The sequence below is a fragment of the Spermophilus citellus genome, assembly GCF_964194105.1.
Source record: "Spermophilus citellus genome assembly, chromosome: 10".
Lineage (NCBI taxonomy): Eukaryota > Metazoa > Chordata > Mammalia > Rodentia > Sciuridae > Spermophilus > Spermophilus citellus.
This window is the reverse complement of record NC_138197.1, coordinates 59,435,188-59,457,238: the sequence shown is the minus strand read 5'-3', so window position 1 is coordinate 59,457,238 and position 22,051 is coordinate 59,435,188. Positions and strand designations below refer to the sequence as shown.

Genomic DNA, 22,051 nt, shown 5'->3' with positions numbered 1-22,051 from the left:
TTTGAAATTGGAAATCAATGAAAACAGTGTTTCTGTATACTCCCATTACAACTGTTAGTTCATAATAATTAATTCATAATAATAGCTATAAAAAATTCTGAGATGATAGTACTGTATGTGTGTGTAATTTTCTTTGATGTGTGTGTGTGCATGTGTGTGTATACATTCTTGTTTTCTGTGGGTCTTGCTGTACTAGTAAATTCTTTCCATCTTGACATTTAATTTTTCTGTCATTCACAGTTTTTGGAAAGGTGGCAAAGTAAAATAGGAACACTTTCCAAGTATATATTTTTGCAGTACTAGGACACATGCATTGGGAAGTCTCATGAAATGTTGGTACTAGCTTGTGCTATTTGGCAGGCATAACTTTTTTTATATTCTAGGATATGGTGCTCCTATCTTGGATTCTTGAAACCTTGCATTTCTTTTTCTGTTTCTAAAACATAAAATGACAGCTAAAGTAACCCTTCCTAAGCAAAATGTTTCAAGGATTTATATGTGATTGTTTTTATGAATATTCTATCAGGAGTCATCTGTGTGAATTCAGATTTTTTACTTTGACAAGTGATTGATTTTTTTTCCTCTAACATTAGACTTCAAGCAATATTAGAGAATGAAAAGGACAACAAGATTATTGGTGGTATTTTTGGGCTTGCTTTTATAACAGATTATTAATCATTGTTTTCGAGAAATCTGCCTTACAGCCTAAAGTTGTCATATTGATAACATCTTTAAAACATTTATTAATTAATATTTTCTAAATATATAGAATATGGTATTTGATATGACAAATATACATTATAGTAGAAATGAAAATGCTCAGAAATCATGGAAATGAATAATCTGTTTCTCACAGTAAATGTGCAGTTGAGTTTTAGTTATACTATTGATAATCAATCAGTGATAAAATGCCAGGATGTTTTTGTCATTGTTTTTAAGAATAGAAAGTTGAAATTGTAAAATCTGTGAGATCAAAGATGGCGCTTCATTTGTTTTATTTCATTTCATTTCAGCATAGTGCTTTCCAATTGGAAGATGCTTAATAAATAATTGCTGAGCTTTAGTTTTTTAAAGGAAAAAAATTAAGTAGTATTATAGTAGGCTAAGGGAACATCACTACCATGAGGAGAAGCTTTCTGTTGTGAGCCACATTTCCCTTCTGATCTGAATAGTGCTGCTGATTCAAAGCAATAAAGGGCAGAAAATCTTTCTGACATGCATAATGAGACAAAGAATTAATCAAACTTTGTAATTATTGAGCCACCAAATATGCATCAAGCACAATGCTTTACTTCTTGAATATCTCTCTTACTCTCTGATTACCAAATGGTCTTATTTACCCTTAGTGCTAAATGCATCAATCTTTTATATTTAGTATTAAACCATCCTGGGTCTGGTCTGAGTGGTACTCCTTAGGCTGGCCTGACTACCTGCCTGCCTTCCTTTCTCTTTCTATCCCTTTCTTTTCTTATCTTTTGTCTTTTTAAAATAAATTCATTATATATATATATATATATATATATATATATATATATATATATGAAATATGTATATTTATGTTTATTTTATATATATATATATATATATCTTGAAAATTAAATATATTTTATGTATATATAAAATAAATAAACATATTACAGGATTTTATAATTTTGTTTTTACCATTGGCATAGGAAGATACTAAGTTTTATGAGAAAAACTTTAATTCTGTAAAAGTAAGACAATAGTTCTTTATCAAATTATTGTGCATATAAAATATATTATATGTATTATGCACTTAAATATATTTTGCATATAATATTTTATGTAGTTATCTTTCAGTTTTCTTTTTATTATTGTGTGCCAGGAACCTGCCCTCAAAGTTGGCTGAGGTCACCAACTGAGTTGCTGGGACTTAATCCCTGTCCTTTCCAATTCAAAAACCATACCCTTTCTAAGATACAGTATCCTACCCTGAATTATGGTCACTTGTTCATAAGAAGTTGCATGGCCAAGCAGTGTACTGATGAGGACTGTTCTTTTCAAGCCCTCAAAGGATTTTGGAAATGTTCTCCCAAAAGCCTCACTGTATTCTTTTTTTGAAAGTTTGTATGCATTTTGGTTCATATTGGTTAGTGTTTTGTTCCATGTTAGTCTATATTGTTAGAATACAAACCTGACTTCCACTTTGAAGAGAAATTATTATATAAGGGAATATAAAGGAAATCTACATTAGTTTTTGTTAAATGTAACCACAAAAGGTTTTTCAATTGTTTAGGGAAAAGAATGAATGAATTTGATTAAATCCCTGAATAGTATTTAAGTCTTTACACTGAATTTTTGGAGAAAGAAGGAAATATTGTCATATTTTTTGCTAAGAGAACAAGGTACCTTGAGCCAGATAATTTTTTAAATTCCATCATCATCATCATCATATATCCAACATTTCCAAACTTTGAAGCATTGCATGGGTTGTTCAATGTGTCAAAAGTAATTTTGGCTAAACAATAGTCCAAGTATCATCTTTTCAAATGATTTCCTTTTTAATAGGAATTATTTTTATGATTATAAAAATAATGATTATAGTTATAGTTATAATAACTATGATTATAGTTATTACAAGAATCATATCATCATCATTATTTATGTGTTTGATGTCTTCTTTGGTAAGAAAGAGATGAAATTACTTAACAGAAGGAGCCATAAATATTCTGAGTAAATTTTTTAGGTGAATGCCACCTGTTTGGTTTCAAAATGAGAAAAAAAAAAAGCTAACATAGTAAAAAACACAAAAATCTGACTAATTCAGTAAAATAGTTTTGTTAATTACCTGGGCTGATAATTTTTAAAATATATGACAGATCTCATTAATATCTCCATATTTATGATGAATGAGTATACATACATACACATAGAGGAATACTGCAATTAGAGATGAATTTGTACCTGGAGTTCTTGATTTCTAAAGAAAATAGAAGAGAATCCTACTTTCAGAATTGCTGAAAGAAAATTAGTTTAAGCAATGACATTAGAAATTATTTTAGCAATGCAATACTTTAAGGTGTAGTATAATGACTACAAAATAATCTTGATCTTAATATAAATTAGTAATAAATACTGGTATTCGAAACTGGAAAATATTTGCAATTTGACATCTTCACTGTGAGCTACTCCCATAGTTATTGTCCAAAATACAAGTTACTTTTATTCCTAGGACTTTAATTTTTTTTATTGTATGGTAGTATGAATATATTTTTATCAATGGTATTTTTATCAAGTTTTTATATTGTAAAACTGTCTATCTAATGCTATCCAATGTATATTGTAATATATTTGCATATAAGTAACATTTAAGAAGCTTAGTCACACTAAAAAATATACCACAAATGGAAAAAAACTCCTTTTGTGCACTTATTTGCTTATTAATGATTCTCATTTATTTATATTCTAGAACACAAATCAACTTCACAGTGGCTATTGATTTTACAGCATCAAATGGTGAGTATTAAGACTATAACCTGATAAAAGCTATCACCAATAAAGTGAAAAATACATTTTTATTTTTATGAGAGGTATTTTATTTTTATCTTTACATACTTCTGAAGTTTTTAATTAAAAAAATATCACATAGGCCAGGTGTAATGGCACACACCTATAATCCCAGTGGCTAGAGAGGCTGAGGCAGGAGGATCGAAAGTTCAAAGCCAACCTCAGCAAAAGCAAGGTGCTAAAGCAACTCAGTGAGACCCTGTCTCTAAATGAAATACAAAATAGAACTGGGGATGTAGTTCAGTGGTCGAGTTCAATCCCAGTACCAAAACAAAACAACAAACAAAAAAAAAAAACACGTAGTTTTTCCTATATTGTTAGCATTACAAAAAGTTAAGATATTTAAAAGACTACAAAAAAATGTCACAAAGATGCATAACAGATTTATTAAATGTTGAAATATTGTCCTTTTTGTTCCACATGTATTTAAGAAGAATTCAAGTTTTAGAAATTGTTAATCTCATTGTCTATCTCTGGCCCATTCATATACCCTTTATTCTTTTCCATATATAAATATAATTCTGATGTGTGTCTAATTATAATCCTCATTTTTGTAGTAATTTTTTGCATTCTAATCTATATAGAGCTAATTTAGCAGTACATGTACCTTGCACAACTTGGTTAATTTTTACTCATTTATTTTTAAGAATTACTCATATTAACATATTTATATCCAGTTAATTAACCGGGACTGACATATGATATTCCATGTCTGAATATTTGTAATTCATGTATGAAACATTTTAAGAAAGAAAATTAGTATACATAATCTTATTTGGAACCAACTTTGTTTCAAGTAGACCAACCATTTGAAATTTATTGTTAGATATCACAAGATCATGAAATTCATTATCTTTTCCCAGAAGTAGCAACTAGTTTTATTTGTCTACAGTTGGTCTCCAACTTACAAGGTTTTGACTTACATTTTTTTTTTCAACTCTAAAAAGGTATGGAACAATATACATTTAGCAGAAACCACTTTTCAATTTTGCATTTTGCTCTTTTTCTTGGGCTGAAGATATGTGGAACAGTATCCCCTCCTGGTGCTAGGCAACCTCCACTCCCAGTCTGCCACACCACCATGAGGATGAATGCCTGGTTCTCTGGAGTGTGCTGAGTTGCTAGTCCATAATATTCAGTAGGTTTCGTGTACTAAATACATTTTTTATTTATGATATTTTTCAACTTATATCCCAGTAAACATGCTACATAAACACTCTTCAGTCATCAATGAGAAGCATCCTTAGGGTTATTTCTTTTTTTTTAAAATTATTTATTGTGCCCATGGCTTTCACATTGTAAGATCTTTACTTCATATTTCTCTTAAATTGACTCATATTTTACAAAATAACAGAATTTTTAGGGAAAACTGAACCATAGGAGGTCACTTAATCCACCCTTCTCTTATGCAAATGAGGAAACTGAGAACCAGAAAATCTTTTTATTAATAAAAAGATTAGTCCTAGAGGTACAACTGCAGATGAGAAGACCAAACTGTAATTTGGTTTTCCTGTCACTGTATATTGAGTTTATTCTCTAGTATTATTTCAAGTTAGTGGTTTTTACTCATTCAGTACAATATGAAACAGAAGTAATAAAGGCAATTGGTTTAAAAAACTTGCTTTTTATCTGAACTGATAAATTTTAGCACAACTAAGAGAAGGGAATAAATGTCAATTAAGACAACAAACTTCTTATTTAAGAAGAAATAGACAATCTGAATAGACCTGTAACAACAGATTGAATTAGTAATTTAAAAAAAAAAAAAAAATCTGTCCTCAATGTTTATCTGCCATGACACTCCGACAGCTTCACTGGTAAATTCCATCAAACATTTAAAGAATTAATACCAATTTTTCACAAACTCTTGCATAAAAAAAAGAAAGAAAAAGTTATTTTCGCTAGTTTATTCTATGAGTTATTATTGCCTTAATGCCAAAGCTAGACGTTAGTTACAGAGGTAAATATCCTCAACAAAATACTAACAAACTGAATCCAGCAACATATAAAGATAATTATATCTTTTTATCCCAGCATTGCAAGATTCCTTTAATATTAAAAAATCAAATAATGTAATATACTCTATTGATAGAATGCAAAAGCCATGTAACTCCCAACTGATAGAGAAAAACCATTTGACAAAGCCCAACACATTTTCATGGTAACAACAATCAACAAACTAGAACTATAGAGGGACTTTCTGACCTTATGAAGGGAGTCTTGGACAAACGCAAAACCAACCGTATACTTCCTGGTGAAAAGCTAAATGCTTTCCTCAACAGTGTTCTGGAGGCTGTGGCCGTGAAAGTTAGGCAAGAAAAAGAAACTTAAAATATCCTGAATGGTGAGGAACAACTGAAACTCTATTTGCAGGTAAAGTGATCTTATATATGGAAAATTCTAAATTGAGATATATATATATATATATATATATATATATATATATATATATATATATATCAATTTTTTAATATGCCCATCTAAGGAATGATCTTAAAATGATCATAAAATGAAATTAAGAAGACAATTCCAAGCCAAGTGCAGTGGTGCATGCCTGTGATCCCAGTGGCTCAAAAGGTTGAGGCAGGAGGATCACAAGTTCAAAGCCAGCCTCAGCAACTTAGAGAGTCCCTGTCTCAACATAAGAAATAAAAAAGAGCTGGGGATATGGTTCAGTGGTTAAGTGTCCCTTGTTTCAATTCCTGGTACCAAAAAAAGGAAGACAGTTTTATTTATAATAGCATCAAAAGAAATGGTATGATTAGTGATACACTGAATAAAATAAGCATCAAATTTATACTCTGAAAACTATTTCTGAAAATATTGTCAAAAGAAATTAAATATTTTGAATAAATAAAAATATTGCCATGTTCCTGAATTAGTAAGACCTGATATTGTGAATATCGAAGTATTCCTCAAAATGATTGACAGATTGAATTCAATATTTATTGAAATTCCAAAGGCCATTTTTTTCTTTGAGGATTGGAAAATTCATATTGAAAATTATAAAGGAATTGCAAGGGATCCAGAAAAGGCAAAGCAAACTTAAAAAAGACCACCTAGGTAGATTCACATTTTCAACTTCTAAAATTTACTATAAAACAACAGTGATCAAGACAGTATGATGCTGGCATAAAAATAGATATAAAATCAATAAAATTTAAAACACAAGAATAGGGTCCTAATTAGAATAAGATATACTCCATATATGTAGAATATGTCAAAATACACTCTACTGTCCTGTATATCTATAATGAAAAAAAAAATTTTAAAAATAAAAAAACCCAGATTTAAGCTAACTTATTTCAAGGATACCAACACAATTCAATGGGGGAAAGAATAATAAGAATTTTCTACAATTTATTCATTTATTCTAATTTGTTATACATGACAGCAGAATGTATTTAAATTCATAGCACATATATAGAGCTCAATTTTTTATTTCTCTGGTTGTACACACAGTAGAGTCACACCATTTGTGTCTTCATACATGTACTTAGGGTAATGATGTCCACCTCATTCCACCATCCTTTCTATCCCAATTACCCTTCTCTTCCTCTCCCTCCCCTTTGCCCTATCTAAAGTTTCTCCATTCCTCCCATGCTCCCCCCACATCCATTATGGATCAGCATCCACATATCAGCCTTTGGTTTTGGGGGGAAATTGGCTTATTTCATTTAGCATGATATTCTCCAACTCCATCCATTTACCACAACTGTCATGATTTTATTCTCTTTTAATGATGAGTAATATTCCATTGTGTGTATGTGTGTGTATCACAGTTTCATCATGTCAGATTAGACCTGACTTCCTTAACAAGACTCCAATAGTGCAAGAAATGAAATCAAGAATCAGTAAGTGGGATGGATTCAAACTGAAAAGCTTTTTCTCTGCAAAAGAAAGAATCAGGGAGGTGAAGAGAGAGCCTACAAAATGGGAACAATTTTTTACCACATGCATATCAGATAGAGCACTAATCTCTAGTAAATATATAAAACTGAAAAAAACTTAACACTAAAAAAATCCCACAAATAACCCAGTCAATAAATAGGCCAAGGAAATGAACAGATATTTCTCAGAAGATTATATAATATCAATCAACAAATATATGAAAAAATGTTCAACATCTCTAGCAATTAGAGAATTGCAAATCAAAACTATTCACTCCAGTTAGAATGAGAGTTATTAGAAATAAAAACAACAATAAGTGTTGGTGAGGATGTGAGGAAAACGGCACACTCATACATTGCTGATGGGATTGCAAATTGGTGCAGCCAATCTGGAAAGCAGTATGGAAATTCCTTGGAAAAGATGGAATGGAAACAGCATTTGACCCAGCTATCCCACTCCTCCATCCATATACCCAATGAACTTAAAAACAGCATACTACAGTGATGCAGCCATATCAGTGTTTATAACAGCACAATTCACGATAGCTAAATTGTGGAATCAACCTAGATGCCCTTCAGTGGATGAATGGATAAAGAATAATAGTCTTTTTAAAAAATAATAGTCTTTTTTAAAAAGTGGTGCTTGGACAACTGAATGGACATGCAGAAGAATGAAGTTAGAATCTTACCTCTATCAGATTAAAAAAAAATCTCAAAATGGAACATAGATGTAAATGTAAGAGCTAAACTCAAGAAAACAGGTTGTATCTTGCATTTGGCAGTTGATTCTTACGTGTGACACCAAAAAACATGAATAGATAAATTGAACTTCATCAAAATTAAAACACTTTTGTTCCAAAGGAGACTATCAGGAAAGTGAAAAGACAAACTGCAGAATGGGAGAAATATTTGCAAAGTATACATCCCATAAGGACTTGTATCTAGAATATATGAAGAACTCTTCTAACTGAATAAGAGAAAAAAATAACCAAATTTTTTAAAATAGGCAAAGAATCTGAGTAGATATTGTTACAAATAAGATATACAAATGACCAGTAAGCACATGAGTAGATTCTTGGCATGCATAGGCTTCAAGAAATAGACATCAAAGTGTAAGATTTCACAACTGTTTGATTGGCTATAATCAGTATTGGTCAGGGTGTGAAGAAACCAGATATTTTATAATATTATGAATGGGTACATAAAATGATGCAACCACTTTTGAAAACACAGTTAGTCAAATTGTTAAATAAAAAGTTACCATACGACCCAGCAGTTTTGCGTCTAGATATATGTCTAAGAGAAGTGAAAACATGTGGATAGAAAAACTTGCCAGTGGATTTTTGTAGCATCAAAATAGCCAAAATATGGGAACAATGCAAATGTCTGTCAACTGATAAATGGATAGACAAAATGCAGTGTATTCATACAATGGATGTTGACCCACAATAAGCAAGAGTGAATAACTGATGCGTGCTACAACATAGACGGATGTTGAAATCACAAGCTGGTCACAAAGACCACATATCATGGGATGCCATTGTATGACATATTTAGATTAGGAAAATCAGGAGAGACACTCACTGTTTAGAGATGGGGTGGATGATAAGGGGTCAATAGCTAACGAGTACAGGGTTTCTTTTTGAAGCAATGAAAATGTCCTAAAATTGATTGTAATAAGGATTGTGCAATCTGTGAGTATATTGTAGTAAAAATGATAGAATTGTAGTTTGCAAATGATGTGAACTATGTCTCAGTAAACAGCTAACAAAGAATCTATTTAAGTCTAATGTTCTTAGAAAAGCCTGGTGTTATCTCTAAAATAAAATCAGCTTAAGTGTGATATTATTCTAGGCTTAAAATTATTGTAAATACCTTAAGTAAAGAATGATAACTAAGGTCAAGAGCTGTGGAATCTGACTGCTTAAATTCATATTCTAGTTTTACCAATTATTTATGCTATGTGATTTAGAGCAAGTTATTTAATTTGAAAGATGGGTATAATAAAATTACCCATGCCATTGGTTTGTTGAAATGCTTAAGAGAGATATGAAATAAGATGTTCAATATATGTTAGATTCCCTGTTATTATGAACATATCATATTAACCTATTACAGTTCATACTTTATAAACACCATTGCAGATATAGAGGAAAGACAAATATGGTCAGAGACTCTTGGAGTTGGCAGTTAATTTTTTAATTGCCAAATGTTGTAGTGCAGAACATCAGAGCCATAAGGATATAAAAGAAAAGATAGCAAGGGCCAAGCTAAAGAAGAACGTTGTTTGGTACACAGAAGACATAAGCTGGAAGAGAAGAAAGTTATTTTCAGGTCAGGGTGGCAATTTGAGAAGTCCGTAGAGATGAGAGGGAAGTATCATTGGTGTACAGTGGAGATGGTTCAGATGAAGATGCTGAGAGAGGGGTGGGGTCCTGCTACGCATGAGAGGTTAAGATGTTAAGCATGCTGGGATTCTAATGGTTTGGGGGGGAGTTGTTTTGTGGGTTTTTTTTTTTTTTTAGAGAAATAGAAGTGTTTGTCATATTGCCACCATTATTTGAGAGTTGCATTAAATAGCCGTTTAGTCCATTAATGGTATTCCTGTTTCTGACTACAGTAGACTTTTGACCAAATGACAAAGTCCCTACTTTAGAAGGACATAACAGAAAAAAATTGCACTGGATGAATTAAAAAGAAAAGGAAGACTTTATTCAGAATTATAGCAGTAGGGATCAAGAGTTAAGAAGAGAAAAAAATTGAACTCTGGGGCTCTGAAGCAAAAGGCTGGAGGGATTTGAATGCTAGGGTGATTTAGTGGGACGTTAACTAGGAGATTGGTCTATGTGAGCAGGCCTCTGTGTTTGCTGATTGGCTCTTATTGAAAGTAGCCTCTTAAATATGCAGAAACTGGAAGATAGTAGTACTGTCTTTTTAAATGATTATATTTCAAAGGAATGGCCCCCCAGCTTCTTAAGGAAGATACTTCATGGTTATAGAATTTTTCTTCTTTGAGAGGGAAAGAAAGAATTTACAGTTGCAAGTTTTCTAAAGCAAATGCTGTAAGAAAAGTGAGGTCAGGGTCCTAGAGTCAGGAAGAAACCATTCAAAAGTCAGTCAAGTTGAGGTGAACCTTCAAGACATCTATAGAAGACTGTCTTAGAAATTTTGTCATGCAGAACCAACATGTGAATGCTGGTAACCCTTTGGAAATACAAATGCATTTGTGTAGTTATATGTATTATAAACCAAGAGGAATCTCTCTTTTATTTTGTCTCTCTCTGAATTGCAAGTATTTATTGTTATTTTTTTTTCCCTTGGGGGGAAAAATGTCTCAAGACCTTCCTTCTTTGGGCCTTGGTTTAATGTGGAATAGAGTTGTATGAGCTATTACAAGTCCAATCAAACTTTCCATTTTCACTTAAGAAACTGAATGGACTTGGAGGCTGCCTTTGTGCTGGCAGTTAAGGTGACTCAGTGTGAACTTCAGTGTGTCTGAGTGGTGTTTTACATTGGCTCTCAAGGTCATCTCCATTCAGATGCATCCCCTATATAGAATAAGCATTTTAGAAATATAAAACCTTGTGGATAACCCAACCAATAATAACAGTAGTAGTTAAGCCTACGATTCTGTGATACTTTTTTTTAATTTTAATAACTTTCAAATACATAACCTTATTTTGTCCTCCCAGAAATCACTAAGGGAGGATTTATTTTACAGATGTTCTCCTGGAAATGGAGAAACTTACCTCTGGGCCTCTGGCTCCTAACTTACTATCTAGTTAGCAAGTCTGAATGTTTCCAATCTAGGTATTTAATCACCTTGAAATTGAAAATCACTGTGCTCTGCTTTTCTTGAGTGATAAGTTGGGATAGTTCTCCAAAGTTCAACTTATATTTATAGTTATATTTTAGGAAGGGCTTACAATTATTGAACGCATAAATCATGTCGGTCCTCTGACTGCAGGCATAAGAATTCAACCTGAGGTCACACAATTGTCTTAAAATAAAGATTAAAGTACATGAACATTAACAAAGGTATTTTCATGCATTCCAGAATGGAAATTCAAAAATAGCCTGTGCCACTTACAATAAGGATTTATTTCTGAAAAATTTTTCATATGCTTTGGAATTTCTTTGAGAAAGTTTCTGTATCTCTGATATATTGTAATAAATATTTATATGTTAATATCCATCAAAAATGAAACTATTAGACACACTATGGTAATAGGCAGGAAATCATGATTTTGAATATTTTATCCTGAAATGGACATCAGAGAACAATGTTGTTTAAAAATATCCTTAGCCTGATGACTTACGCTTGCAATACATTTTCTGTTGTCAGGCAACCCTGCCCAGCCCACTTCTCTCCACTACATGAATCCTTACCAGCTGAACGCCTATGGCATGGCGCTGAAAGCAGTGGGAGAAATCGTCCAAGACTATGACAGTGATAAGATGTTCCCTGCACTGGGTTTTGGTGCAAAGCTGCCTCCAGATGGAAGGATATCTCATGAATTTGCTTTGGTAAGAATATACAAAGGGATTTGGTATTTTGAAAAATTCATATGTTAGCTATTTTTAACATTGATTTTCTGCTTATTCTTTACTCATTTGTGCACAAACTTTCATAACCATAGAGTCAGCTTCGTTTTGGTAAATAGTTGACTTAGAAATGTGATCTTAATGGAAAAACGCAGATAAATTGGACGATGAGTAAATCTAACTGAAGTATTCTAATTTATAAATTGGAGGTCTCTTCTTTTTCTGTTACTGCATAACAGACATCCCTAAAACTTTGAGGCATAAGACAACATCATTCCTTTATGCTCACAATTTGTGGGTCAGAAATGTGGATTAGCACATTTCTCCTTTTCAATAGCTGGGGCCTCAGCTGCTATGACTTGAATGACGAGAGAACTGCATTTGTTGGTTGGGACCATACTTCTGAATTTCAGTTCTTCTATTGGTTGAATTCCTCAGGTCTTCTCTGTGTCATGTATCCAGGGGTGCATATGTTCCCTACTATCGCTTTTTCATCTGAGTTCATGTCCAGTGCCTGGGCTGAGATGGCTGAAAGGGCTGGGGCTTCCTGGACATCTTTCCCCATTTAGATCTGGTCTATCCAAGGTTGTTGTGGGCTTCATCCTTATATGGTGGCCTCATCATGGTCACATGGCCCAATGAGTATTTACGTCTGAGTCAGAAACTCCAGGGCCATTCATAGAATAGATGTAGAAGTCTCTATTCTTTACGTAAGTTACTGAGGCCATCCCAGGTTTAAGGTAGGGAAATTAATTTTCACCTCTCAGTGGGAGGAATATCAGAGAATGCCTGGCTATCTTAATTACCACCTTTCTTCACACCTGAGGAAAGGAATGACTATGTTAAACTAAACGAAGCTTATTAATTTTTCTTACAAATGATACTTCTCATCCTATGTGTGATTTTTTTCTTCTTTTCCTCTAATTGTTTCGTTTTCTGCTTCTACTTCCTCATTCATTCCATGTAACTACACCAATGCAGATATAAACTGTTAAGGAAGGATTTTTTAATTCGCATTTTGATCTGTTCTTTGATCCCAAAATAACACGTATAGGATAGAGATTGCTATGGTTTAGATGGGTCCTCTTCAAAACTCTGGTGTTGCCAATGGAATAGCATCAAAAGATGGGAATTTAAGAATTTAAGGGTTGATTAGACCTTGAAAGTCTAATGGAATTAAAGCCTTAATAAAAGAAACTTTAGCTAGCACTCAGTCTCTTACCCTTCTACCTCTGTCATATGAGGACATAGCATTCTTCCTATCTGTAGGATATCACTCAGCAGACAACCATACATGCCAAACTACCAATGCTTCAGAAGCGTGAGACACATTCTGTGTTATAAATCACCAGCTTCAGGTATGCTGCTGTTGTAATTCACAATGGACTGAAACAGAGCTCTTTAAACCCTATGAAAAATAGTCTCCTAAATTGATGAAGAGAGCAACAATAATTATGGTCAATGATGATGATAATGTCTCAACTTTGTACATTATGATTATTTTTTACAAAACCCTTTTTTTTTTTCTTGAGTAGGTAAAACAGGGTGGGTTAAGTGATCTTGATTCAGTGAGATGGTATGTGATTTGGGACTCCATAATTACTATTGAGGCATACACTTTATACTTATTATCTTCTGTAATCTTTGTAACTCCTGGGAGTTAGATATGTCATGGCGGATACATTGCACTTCTCCTATTGACCCAGTGAGGAGTGTACCCCCAAGAGTTGTATATGTCAAATTCAGAGGCTTGGAAATTAACCAGAGTTCCAAAGAATAGGACTTGAACCTCATTCAGTCTTTTTTCAGGATCTGGGCTCCTAACTGCTACCAAACTGTATCCTATGAAATCACTCTCATCCTGTCACTCAGATGCATGCTTTATCAACACAACGATATTTCCAAATGCTTTGATATGATTCATTTCATCTTCGTCAAATATGTTTTGAGAAGAGTATTTTTATTTCTGTACTTATTCTTGCTTTTCTATTCTGTCACCCAGACACTTTCTGGGAAGGTTGCTGCAGGGTTTAATTCTTTCTTCCACAAAATAGCCCACATGTCACACTCTCAGTGTCAAATAAAAATGAGTGTCTGTTTGGATTTTGTTGTGTCTTAGAGAATTAAAATCTCCCAGAAACTTATAAAACCATGAAAATCATTCATGTGATCCTAAGTCTTAAGTGCCTCAGGAAAAAGGTCATGAGCTATTTTGAAACCTAGGAAAAGGAATAATTGTGTTAAACTAAATGAGGTTTATTAATTTTCCCTCTACACTTTTTTTTCACCCTTGTGTATAATTTTTTCTTTAAAATCTCTCCTACTTTCCTTGGCTCTGCTTTTTTCTACCTCTGTATTCACTCCATGTAGGCAAACTTATACAGAGATCTACTTGTAAGGAAAGATTTTTTTTTTATTATTTTGCACCTTAAGCTTTTCTTCTAACACAATTCAAATCTTTCAGCATAGGTATCCTACCCCCTGAAATCTATGAATGAAGCCCAGTCTCCCAAATTGATGATAAAAATAATGGTTACGTGGATGGTAATGATCTGAATGCCTCCATTTAGTATTACGTAACAATGGCATTACTTTAATTTTTTTCAGCACACTTTTGTTTTCTTGGATAAGTAAGACTAATGAGGATTAAGTAGGTCTTGAATGAGATATTTGATTTGATGTCTGCTAACACATTACATTAACCTCATCCTAAATCACTGTAATAGATATAGAGAGAGGTACCAAACATGGCAAATACAAAAGCTTGAGTCCTGTAAAAATCTGACAATTAATGACCACATAGTAGTAACAAACCCTCATATCTCCATGGTAAAAATATATGATGTACATTAACTGCCAATGTAGTGAGATATTGACATATAGTGAGATTGAGATATAGTCACTATTTCACCAAATCGATTATTTTTTTCAGGTTGCAAAGGAGGCATATTTGAAAATAAAATAATTCCTAGTGAGTGATTTTGGCTAGCACTGATGTTGAAATTGAGCTTTTGTTTATCAACAAAGTCTCAGATAAACTGAGTCTTTAATGTGAAACGTGTATAAGAATAGATACCACGGGGAAAGAAAAGGGAAGGGGAAAGGAAAGAAAGAATTTCCTACAGTTTTAACACTTCAAGTTGTAAAAAGAATGAGTCATCTCTCCCCTCTCTTTATAACTTTTGATGACTCCTTGTAGGGCTATTCTAAAATGCAATCATGTGGAGTTCTAGAAGAATATTTCCAATGGGCATGTGGCCAGGGACCTTTAAAAAGAAAGGCTTCCACATTGATCAGCAGAGAAATGCTACTCCTGTCCAAGTGATAGCTCCTTCTAAATGTCTAAAGCTCTTGCATACCTTTCACTTATTTTGGCATTTATAGAAATCTGTACATTTTAATTTTTACATAGATATCTTTCTTCCAGCTAAACACTAACAATTTAATAAACAACTGTTTTTAACACATACATAAAATAAAAGCTCAAAAGATGTTTGTTGGTTGAATAAAAGGAATAATTCTCCCACATTTTTCCCATAGTAAAGAAAATTTCCAAGCAACAACAGACATATTTTATAGCACAGCAATAGCCTCTAACAGCTTCTCTTCAGTGTCTTATCAGCTTGTTAGCCCTGCTGAAAACTGTTATAGGCTACAGGCAGCAATAGATGCTATGGGTTTCTGGCATGGAACTGAATCTAAATCTCAGTAGGATTCCTGAGGCAGCCATGGGGAGGGAAATGCATGAGAGCTTAGACACTTCCAGCCAGGTAGGTTTCTGTGGTTGAATTATTGCTCATTTGACTTCAGTTCTTTATTTTTTTCTACATATTTACAACTCAATATTCATAATTTTATAATATAAAAAGTTATTAATTAAAAATAAGTTACGAAGTAGAGCATCCTTTGCCTCCTTCATTAATAAACAACAGAATTAAGTGAATTTAATTTTAAAAACATCTAGTTTTTATCTAGCTCTTTTATGCAAGAGCCACGTATATATTCATTTCAATTTCTTTTAACAAGCAAAAATTGATTCCATGTATAATTATTTAAAGAAATTAGTTTTTAAGCAGACTAAAAATCCTTTGTAACTCATTACAACTTTACCATTAAAAAGAAAATCTCCTTGGGCCTGAGGCTGTGGCTCAACAGTAGTACACTTGCCTGGCATGTGTGTGGGACTGGGTTCGATTCTCAGCCCTGTGTATAAATAAGTAAAAAATAAAGATCTATCAGTAACTATAAAATATTTTTTTAAAAAAGAGAAAAATCTCCTTTGAGTAGCCATAAAATATTTAAAATAATCCTGACATAATACAGACCACCTGTGAAAAAGAAGATATGATTTTATATTACAACACATTCTTATTATCATTTAAGCCATTTGAAGAAAGCTTAGAGCAACTTATGGTATTAGGAAGAATTCAGAAATCAAAGCTTAAACCAATCCATGTGGTGAATAGTGTCTAATGATTATCTTCCCACTACCAAAAGAAAAAAACAAAACAAAACAGGAGCCTTGTTGTAATTTCAGTTTTAGAGGAAAAGAAGGAAATAGTTTCATAGAAATATAAAGCCCTGGGGCTGGAGATGTGGCTGAAGCCGTAGCGCACTCGCTGGCATGCTCAGAGCTCTGGGTTCGATCCTCAGCACCACATAAAAAAATAAAAAAATAAAAAAATAAAGATGTTGTATCCACTAAAAACTAAAAAATAAATATTAAAAAATTCTCTCTCTCTCTCTCTCTCTCTCTCCCCCCTCAAAAAAAGAAAAGAAAAAGAAATATAAACCCCCAGTAAAATGTTAAAATGCTGATCAAAAAGGAGCTCAGAACTATCCTAGTTTGTAATTGTTCCCTTAAGGCAGATACATACGACATTTTTATATGTTCAAAATTGGTAATGAGTTTTAATTTTAATTAGCTTCATATCTTATCAAGGGAAAAGAGCACCATAAAATCTTACTTAAAAGAAGGTTAAATAGGCCAGCTCAGATTAACATCAAAACCAATCATCAACTGTTTTGTGCTAAATGTTAAACTCTTACACTTTAATTTCAAATAATCTGTGTAACCAATTTTATAATTCACAGAGGTCTTTTATAATTTTTTTATGTAGAACATTATGTGAGAGTTAATAAAAACTGAAGAAGAAAGAATAATAAAAGGAAAAAAATGATTAAAAATCCTTTTCTTACAAATAACAAAATTGAAGTAGCTGGTAATTTCTGGCTCAGTTTCCAAGTTCTCCAACTTTGCGAAAAGTTTAGTGTTTCATAATGTGGTGATGTAATGGTGATTAAGAGAGTGAGCTTTGGAGTTAGACTAACTAAATTTCAAATCTTAGGTCTCCTATTTGTGTTGTGTAACTTTGGGCAAACGAACTCAGTGCCTCAGTTCCTTTATCTATAAAGCAGGGATAATGACAGTACTTTAAGCTACCTTTTTGGAGGTTATTATAAAAATTATATATGTAAATACTTTAAAACTTGGCATATAAAATTCAACAAGTTTTAATTATAGATTGCCAGTTACTTGTGATTTTTTTAAAGATAAGAACACTCAGGCCAAAATGATTGCTAACTGTGCTTAAGTGTAGTTACTATCCCTGTGTTTCAAAATATAACTACAAAATTTTCCATATGCCCCTTCTTCACAGGTGGAGCCTCATTCCCCTTCCCTTGAGTGTGGGCTATCCTTAGTGACTGGTTTCTAGCAAATTAAGTAGAAGTAATGGTATGCCGCTTTTTAAAATAGCTTATGAAAGGCCCTTGGTGTTTTGTCCTTGTCTTCTCTCTTGGATCACAAGTTCTGGGGGAAGTTAGCTGCCATGTTATGAGAAGCAGCACTGGGAGAGTCAATCTGGCCTCTGATGGACAGCCTTGTGAGTCTTGGAAGTATTCAGATAACTACAGTCCAGGCTAGCATTTTGACCTCATGAGAGATCCTATTCAAGAGCCACCCAGTTGAGCAGTCTCTGGATTCTCCCCAGGTGTGAGACAATAATTGTTTATTGTCTTATGCCACTATGCAAAAGGGCACAACTTTGTGTACCATGTGTTATTCATTATTAGTTTTATTTGTGGAATGTGAATTAGGTGAATCAGATGGAATAATGACAAGAACATGGAAGGCAGATAAAGCTCTACAAGTTGTCCATCTGGGTACCATCCCCAGAATCAGAACTCATTAGTATCATATTCATTTCCCTTGAACAATGTGCATATGTTTCTTCAAATATTTTTCCTTTTACTTTGTCTTGATGTTTCCCACTCCAAATTATCATCCCTCTGATCCCTTCTCTAGTTGGAGTTATCAGTTGTAATCTGAAAATTGTCCATGTGGCATTTATTTTACATTTTTCCTTCTTTCAGTTAAAATAGATTAAAGTTATACATTTGGATTTTTTTTTCATTTTAATGTATGTTCATTGTATGCATTTTTGAAAAAAATATATAGAATAGGCTAAAGAATGAAATAAAAATCACCAGTTATCTAACCACCTGGATGTAATCGCTAATTTGATGTTCTTCTTTTCAGAATTTTGATATGTTCATCTCTACCTATTTATCAACATGTGTGAAATTAAGACAGTATTCATTTTACAATGTGTGATATTCTGTTTCTCTTAAGATTAATTTGAATTTTCTTGTCTATGCATTTTATATCATTGTAATATATATTAATATCATATTGAACACTTTATTATATTTTTGTTTTTATAAATTCTACAAAAGAATATCTCTTAAAAGTAACTTTATGTATGTCTGTGTGTATTATTCCCTTTTTTTCATTTGATCTTCACAGAGACGTTACTTTTTCTTTTTCTTTTGGTACTGGGGATTGAACCCAGGAGCACTTAACCACTGAGCCACATCCCCACCCCCTTTTTACTTTTTATTTTGAGGCAGGATCTTACTAAGTTACTTGAGGCAACTTGCTAAGTTGCTGAGATTGGCTTTGAACTTGTGATCCTCCTGCCTCAGCCTCCTAAGCTGCTGGGATTATAGACATTCACCACTACACCTGGCTGAGACATTAAGTTTTTAATTTTTTTGCCCTCTAACTTTCTACAGAATGGCAACCCTCAAAATCCCTACTGTGATGGCATTGAAGGGGTTATGGAGGCTTATTATAGGAGTCTGAAATCTGTCCAACTGTATGGGCCAACCAACTTTGCTCCTGTAATTAACCATGTGGCAAGGTAAGTATAGAATAGAGAAGGTATTTATTCTAGTTTAATGGATGATGATATTTTTTGGAATGACTCCACACATCAAAGTTGCTTTCTTTTTTTTTTAATTTATTTTTTTAAAGAGAGAGTGAGAGAGGGAGAGAGAAAGAGAGAGAGAGAGAGAATTTTAATATCTATTTTTTAGTTATCGGTGGACACAACATCTTTGTTTGTATGTGGTGCTGAGGATCGAACCCGGGCCGCACGCATTCCAGGCGAGCGCGCTACCGCTTGAGCCACAACCCCAGCCCAAAGTTGCTTTCTTTAATATACCTCTAATAAAATGAGGAAAAAGTTAAAATGGTAGTGCCCATATTAAGCTGTCAGGATACTTTGCTGAGAACTTTACATCAGAATGTTAAGTGAAGAAACATACACTAAGTTATGTTAGGACCTGTCTTTGTTCAACAAAATGGAATGTTATTTTTTTTTTTGAAAAAGCTTTCATGAGAACAATAACATGATTGATGATGAGCTCAACTATGTTAGTCATTCATACTTAATGTCATGTTCCATAGTAGCATAGAAGTAATGAGACTGAATTCAATTAAGACAACAATTTGAAGCTTTATGATATATATATAGGGCACATTATTTTAACTTCTGGAATTAATATAGTAGTTAATTTTATAAATTCCCAGTGCTTTACCTATATATAGTGCATAGTACTGAGATCAGAATATAATTGCTTATGACTCCATCTATTACATGTTCTAAATAAAATGTTAAAAATCTGAAAATCTATTTATACTTATTTACCATTTTATTCATTAATGCACTGCTTTTCAAATCCCTAAAATGTTTCACTTGAGCCAATTGCAAATCCTATGAAGCTCTGTCTTATTTTGAGATAACCAAAAAGGAATAGCTCTATGTCCTTTCAAATATGTAACCAAAAGTATCTCATTCTCACCAGTTTATCAGTGTACAAAGGTCATATGAAACTCTAGTTCTCTGAAGGTTCTGTTACTTTACCACCTCCCTGCTGGACATGACTAAAAATTTTAATGTGTTCTACTTTCCATTATCTGGGACATGGACAAGATGCTAAAGTACCTGTGCACCCAAAGCTGACCTCAGTGGACCTCCCCAGGGGAAACTCTACCTTGGAATGACAGTGATACATTAAGGAAAACTGTGAATTTTACCCATTAGTTTGGATTTTTCTAACATTTTATCTCTAATCTGTGCTAAAATGTGAATTTTACATCTCAACCTTATACATACACAAACAAAAAATTTAGTTATAGAATGATACTTATTCATTATCTCATATTTTCTGTTTCTGTGGCATGCTATTCTTTTCTGTTCCCAATTCAGATTTGGCCCACAAAATTCATTTCACAATACACTAATAGGTCATTACCTGTAATTTGAAAGACATATCATACCTTATTATATTAGCCTGGGTAAGAAATGTTATACTACAATTTCCTAGTTTTTTGATGATTTTTTTTAAAAAAGCAGAATCAATATCATATTAGTACAAGATAAATTTTAATTGATTCATATTACCTAACAGATCACATTTTTACAAAAAGGTAAGACAAGAATGGCAGAACTTATTTTGTGTGAATTCCTGCTAGTTATTATAAATTGTTCATCAGTGTTTACAAATTAATTTTAAAATTTTCTTGTCCTGGTATACCGCCATTATAAAAATTAAAATTACAGACACAAGATTTCTTGATACATTTGTATATACTATTTATAGTATTCTATTGCCATTTTATGTTTTGCCCAGCATTTTGTAAATTCTCAAATATAGAGGTAGTTGCTAGCTAAAGCTTTTAGACTGAAAATAAGACATAATCTAATAATTCTTTATTGTTATTTTTTTAATGGAAGAAAATAAGAAAAACAATAAAGATGCTTTTTATGAATCATCATTTCTTTTCAACACAATAGGAAATGCTGTGTATCTATCTCTTATTACAGATATGTAAAAGAAATACCTTTATTCATTCCCTTATCTTTAAATGTTATGTTTGAATTGTTTTTAAATTTTTATTAAAACATTTTGTCTCATCCAAAAACTTTATCAACTACAAACAAGGTACTATTTATTTCTACATCAAAATAAGTGCCATATCATATTTAAAATGAGTGTGACCTTTACTTATATAAAATTTCTTATTCATCACTTGTAACTGTATTTCTATAGTACTTAGCACCATGTCTATCATATAGGCAGTAAGTAATCAACAAATGCCTAATAAAAGAATTCTAAATATACTAACTTATTGCTATTAAAACTTGTTTTAAGTCGAGACAATATTTGTATATACTTTGTCCATTTGTTTCATTTTTTTTGAACCTTCAGAAGTATATTTCTTAGACGAGGAAAAGCTTAGTGGCTTTTTATCATTTCTATTGGCATTTTTGAAGAATGCTTATTCTTCTTAAGAATGACTTTAAGCACATGCTCATTTTGGGAACTGATCTCTGCGTAGTAAGATTGCTGACTTACAATATTAATAGGATGACAGACCATGAAATAGAGAAGACTCTAGATATAAAATTTGTAATATTTTAAGGTTTTATATGCTTTTCTGAGGATTTCCAACCCTCTGCTTCCGATTTCCGGCTTTTTCAGTTGTCTTTTCCCAAAGCTGGCCAAGGAACAATATTTAAAATGATATAAAAGTTCTACTCAACATCTGTTAATACCTTGTCATAAATCTAAGTGGAGATATCTTAGCTAGGCATTCAAGAACTTCCAATATCAAGCCACTTCCCATCCATCTGACTCCATTTTACTTCACATTTTCCCAAATGTACCACAGTTCAGTCACAGTGAATCATTGCTTCTGCTTGGTGGTATCATTCCATCACAACACTTACCTAATTTAA

The 22,051-nt window shown here is 32.6% G+C and overlaps 1 protein-coding gene across 1 annotated transcript in view; it reads left to right on the top strand.

The window, feature by feature from the left end:
• Positions 1-22,051, top strand: part of CPNE8 (copine 8) — a 205,492-nt gene that overhangs the window by 163,161 nt on the left and 20,280 nt on the right. Inside the window, exons 14-16 of the mRNA XM_081311441.1 lie at positions 3,431-3,477; positions 11,764-11,945; positions 19,041-19,168. Coding sequence (XP_081167567.1) covers positions 3,431-3,477; positions 11,764-11,945; positions 19,041-19,168 — 357 coding nt within the window. The remainder of the gene's footprint in view (positions 1-3,430; positions 3,478-11,763; positions 11,946-19,040; positions 19,169-22,051) is intronic.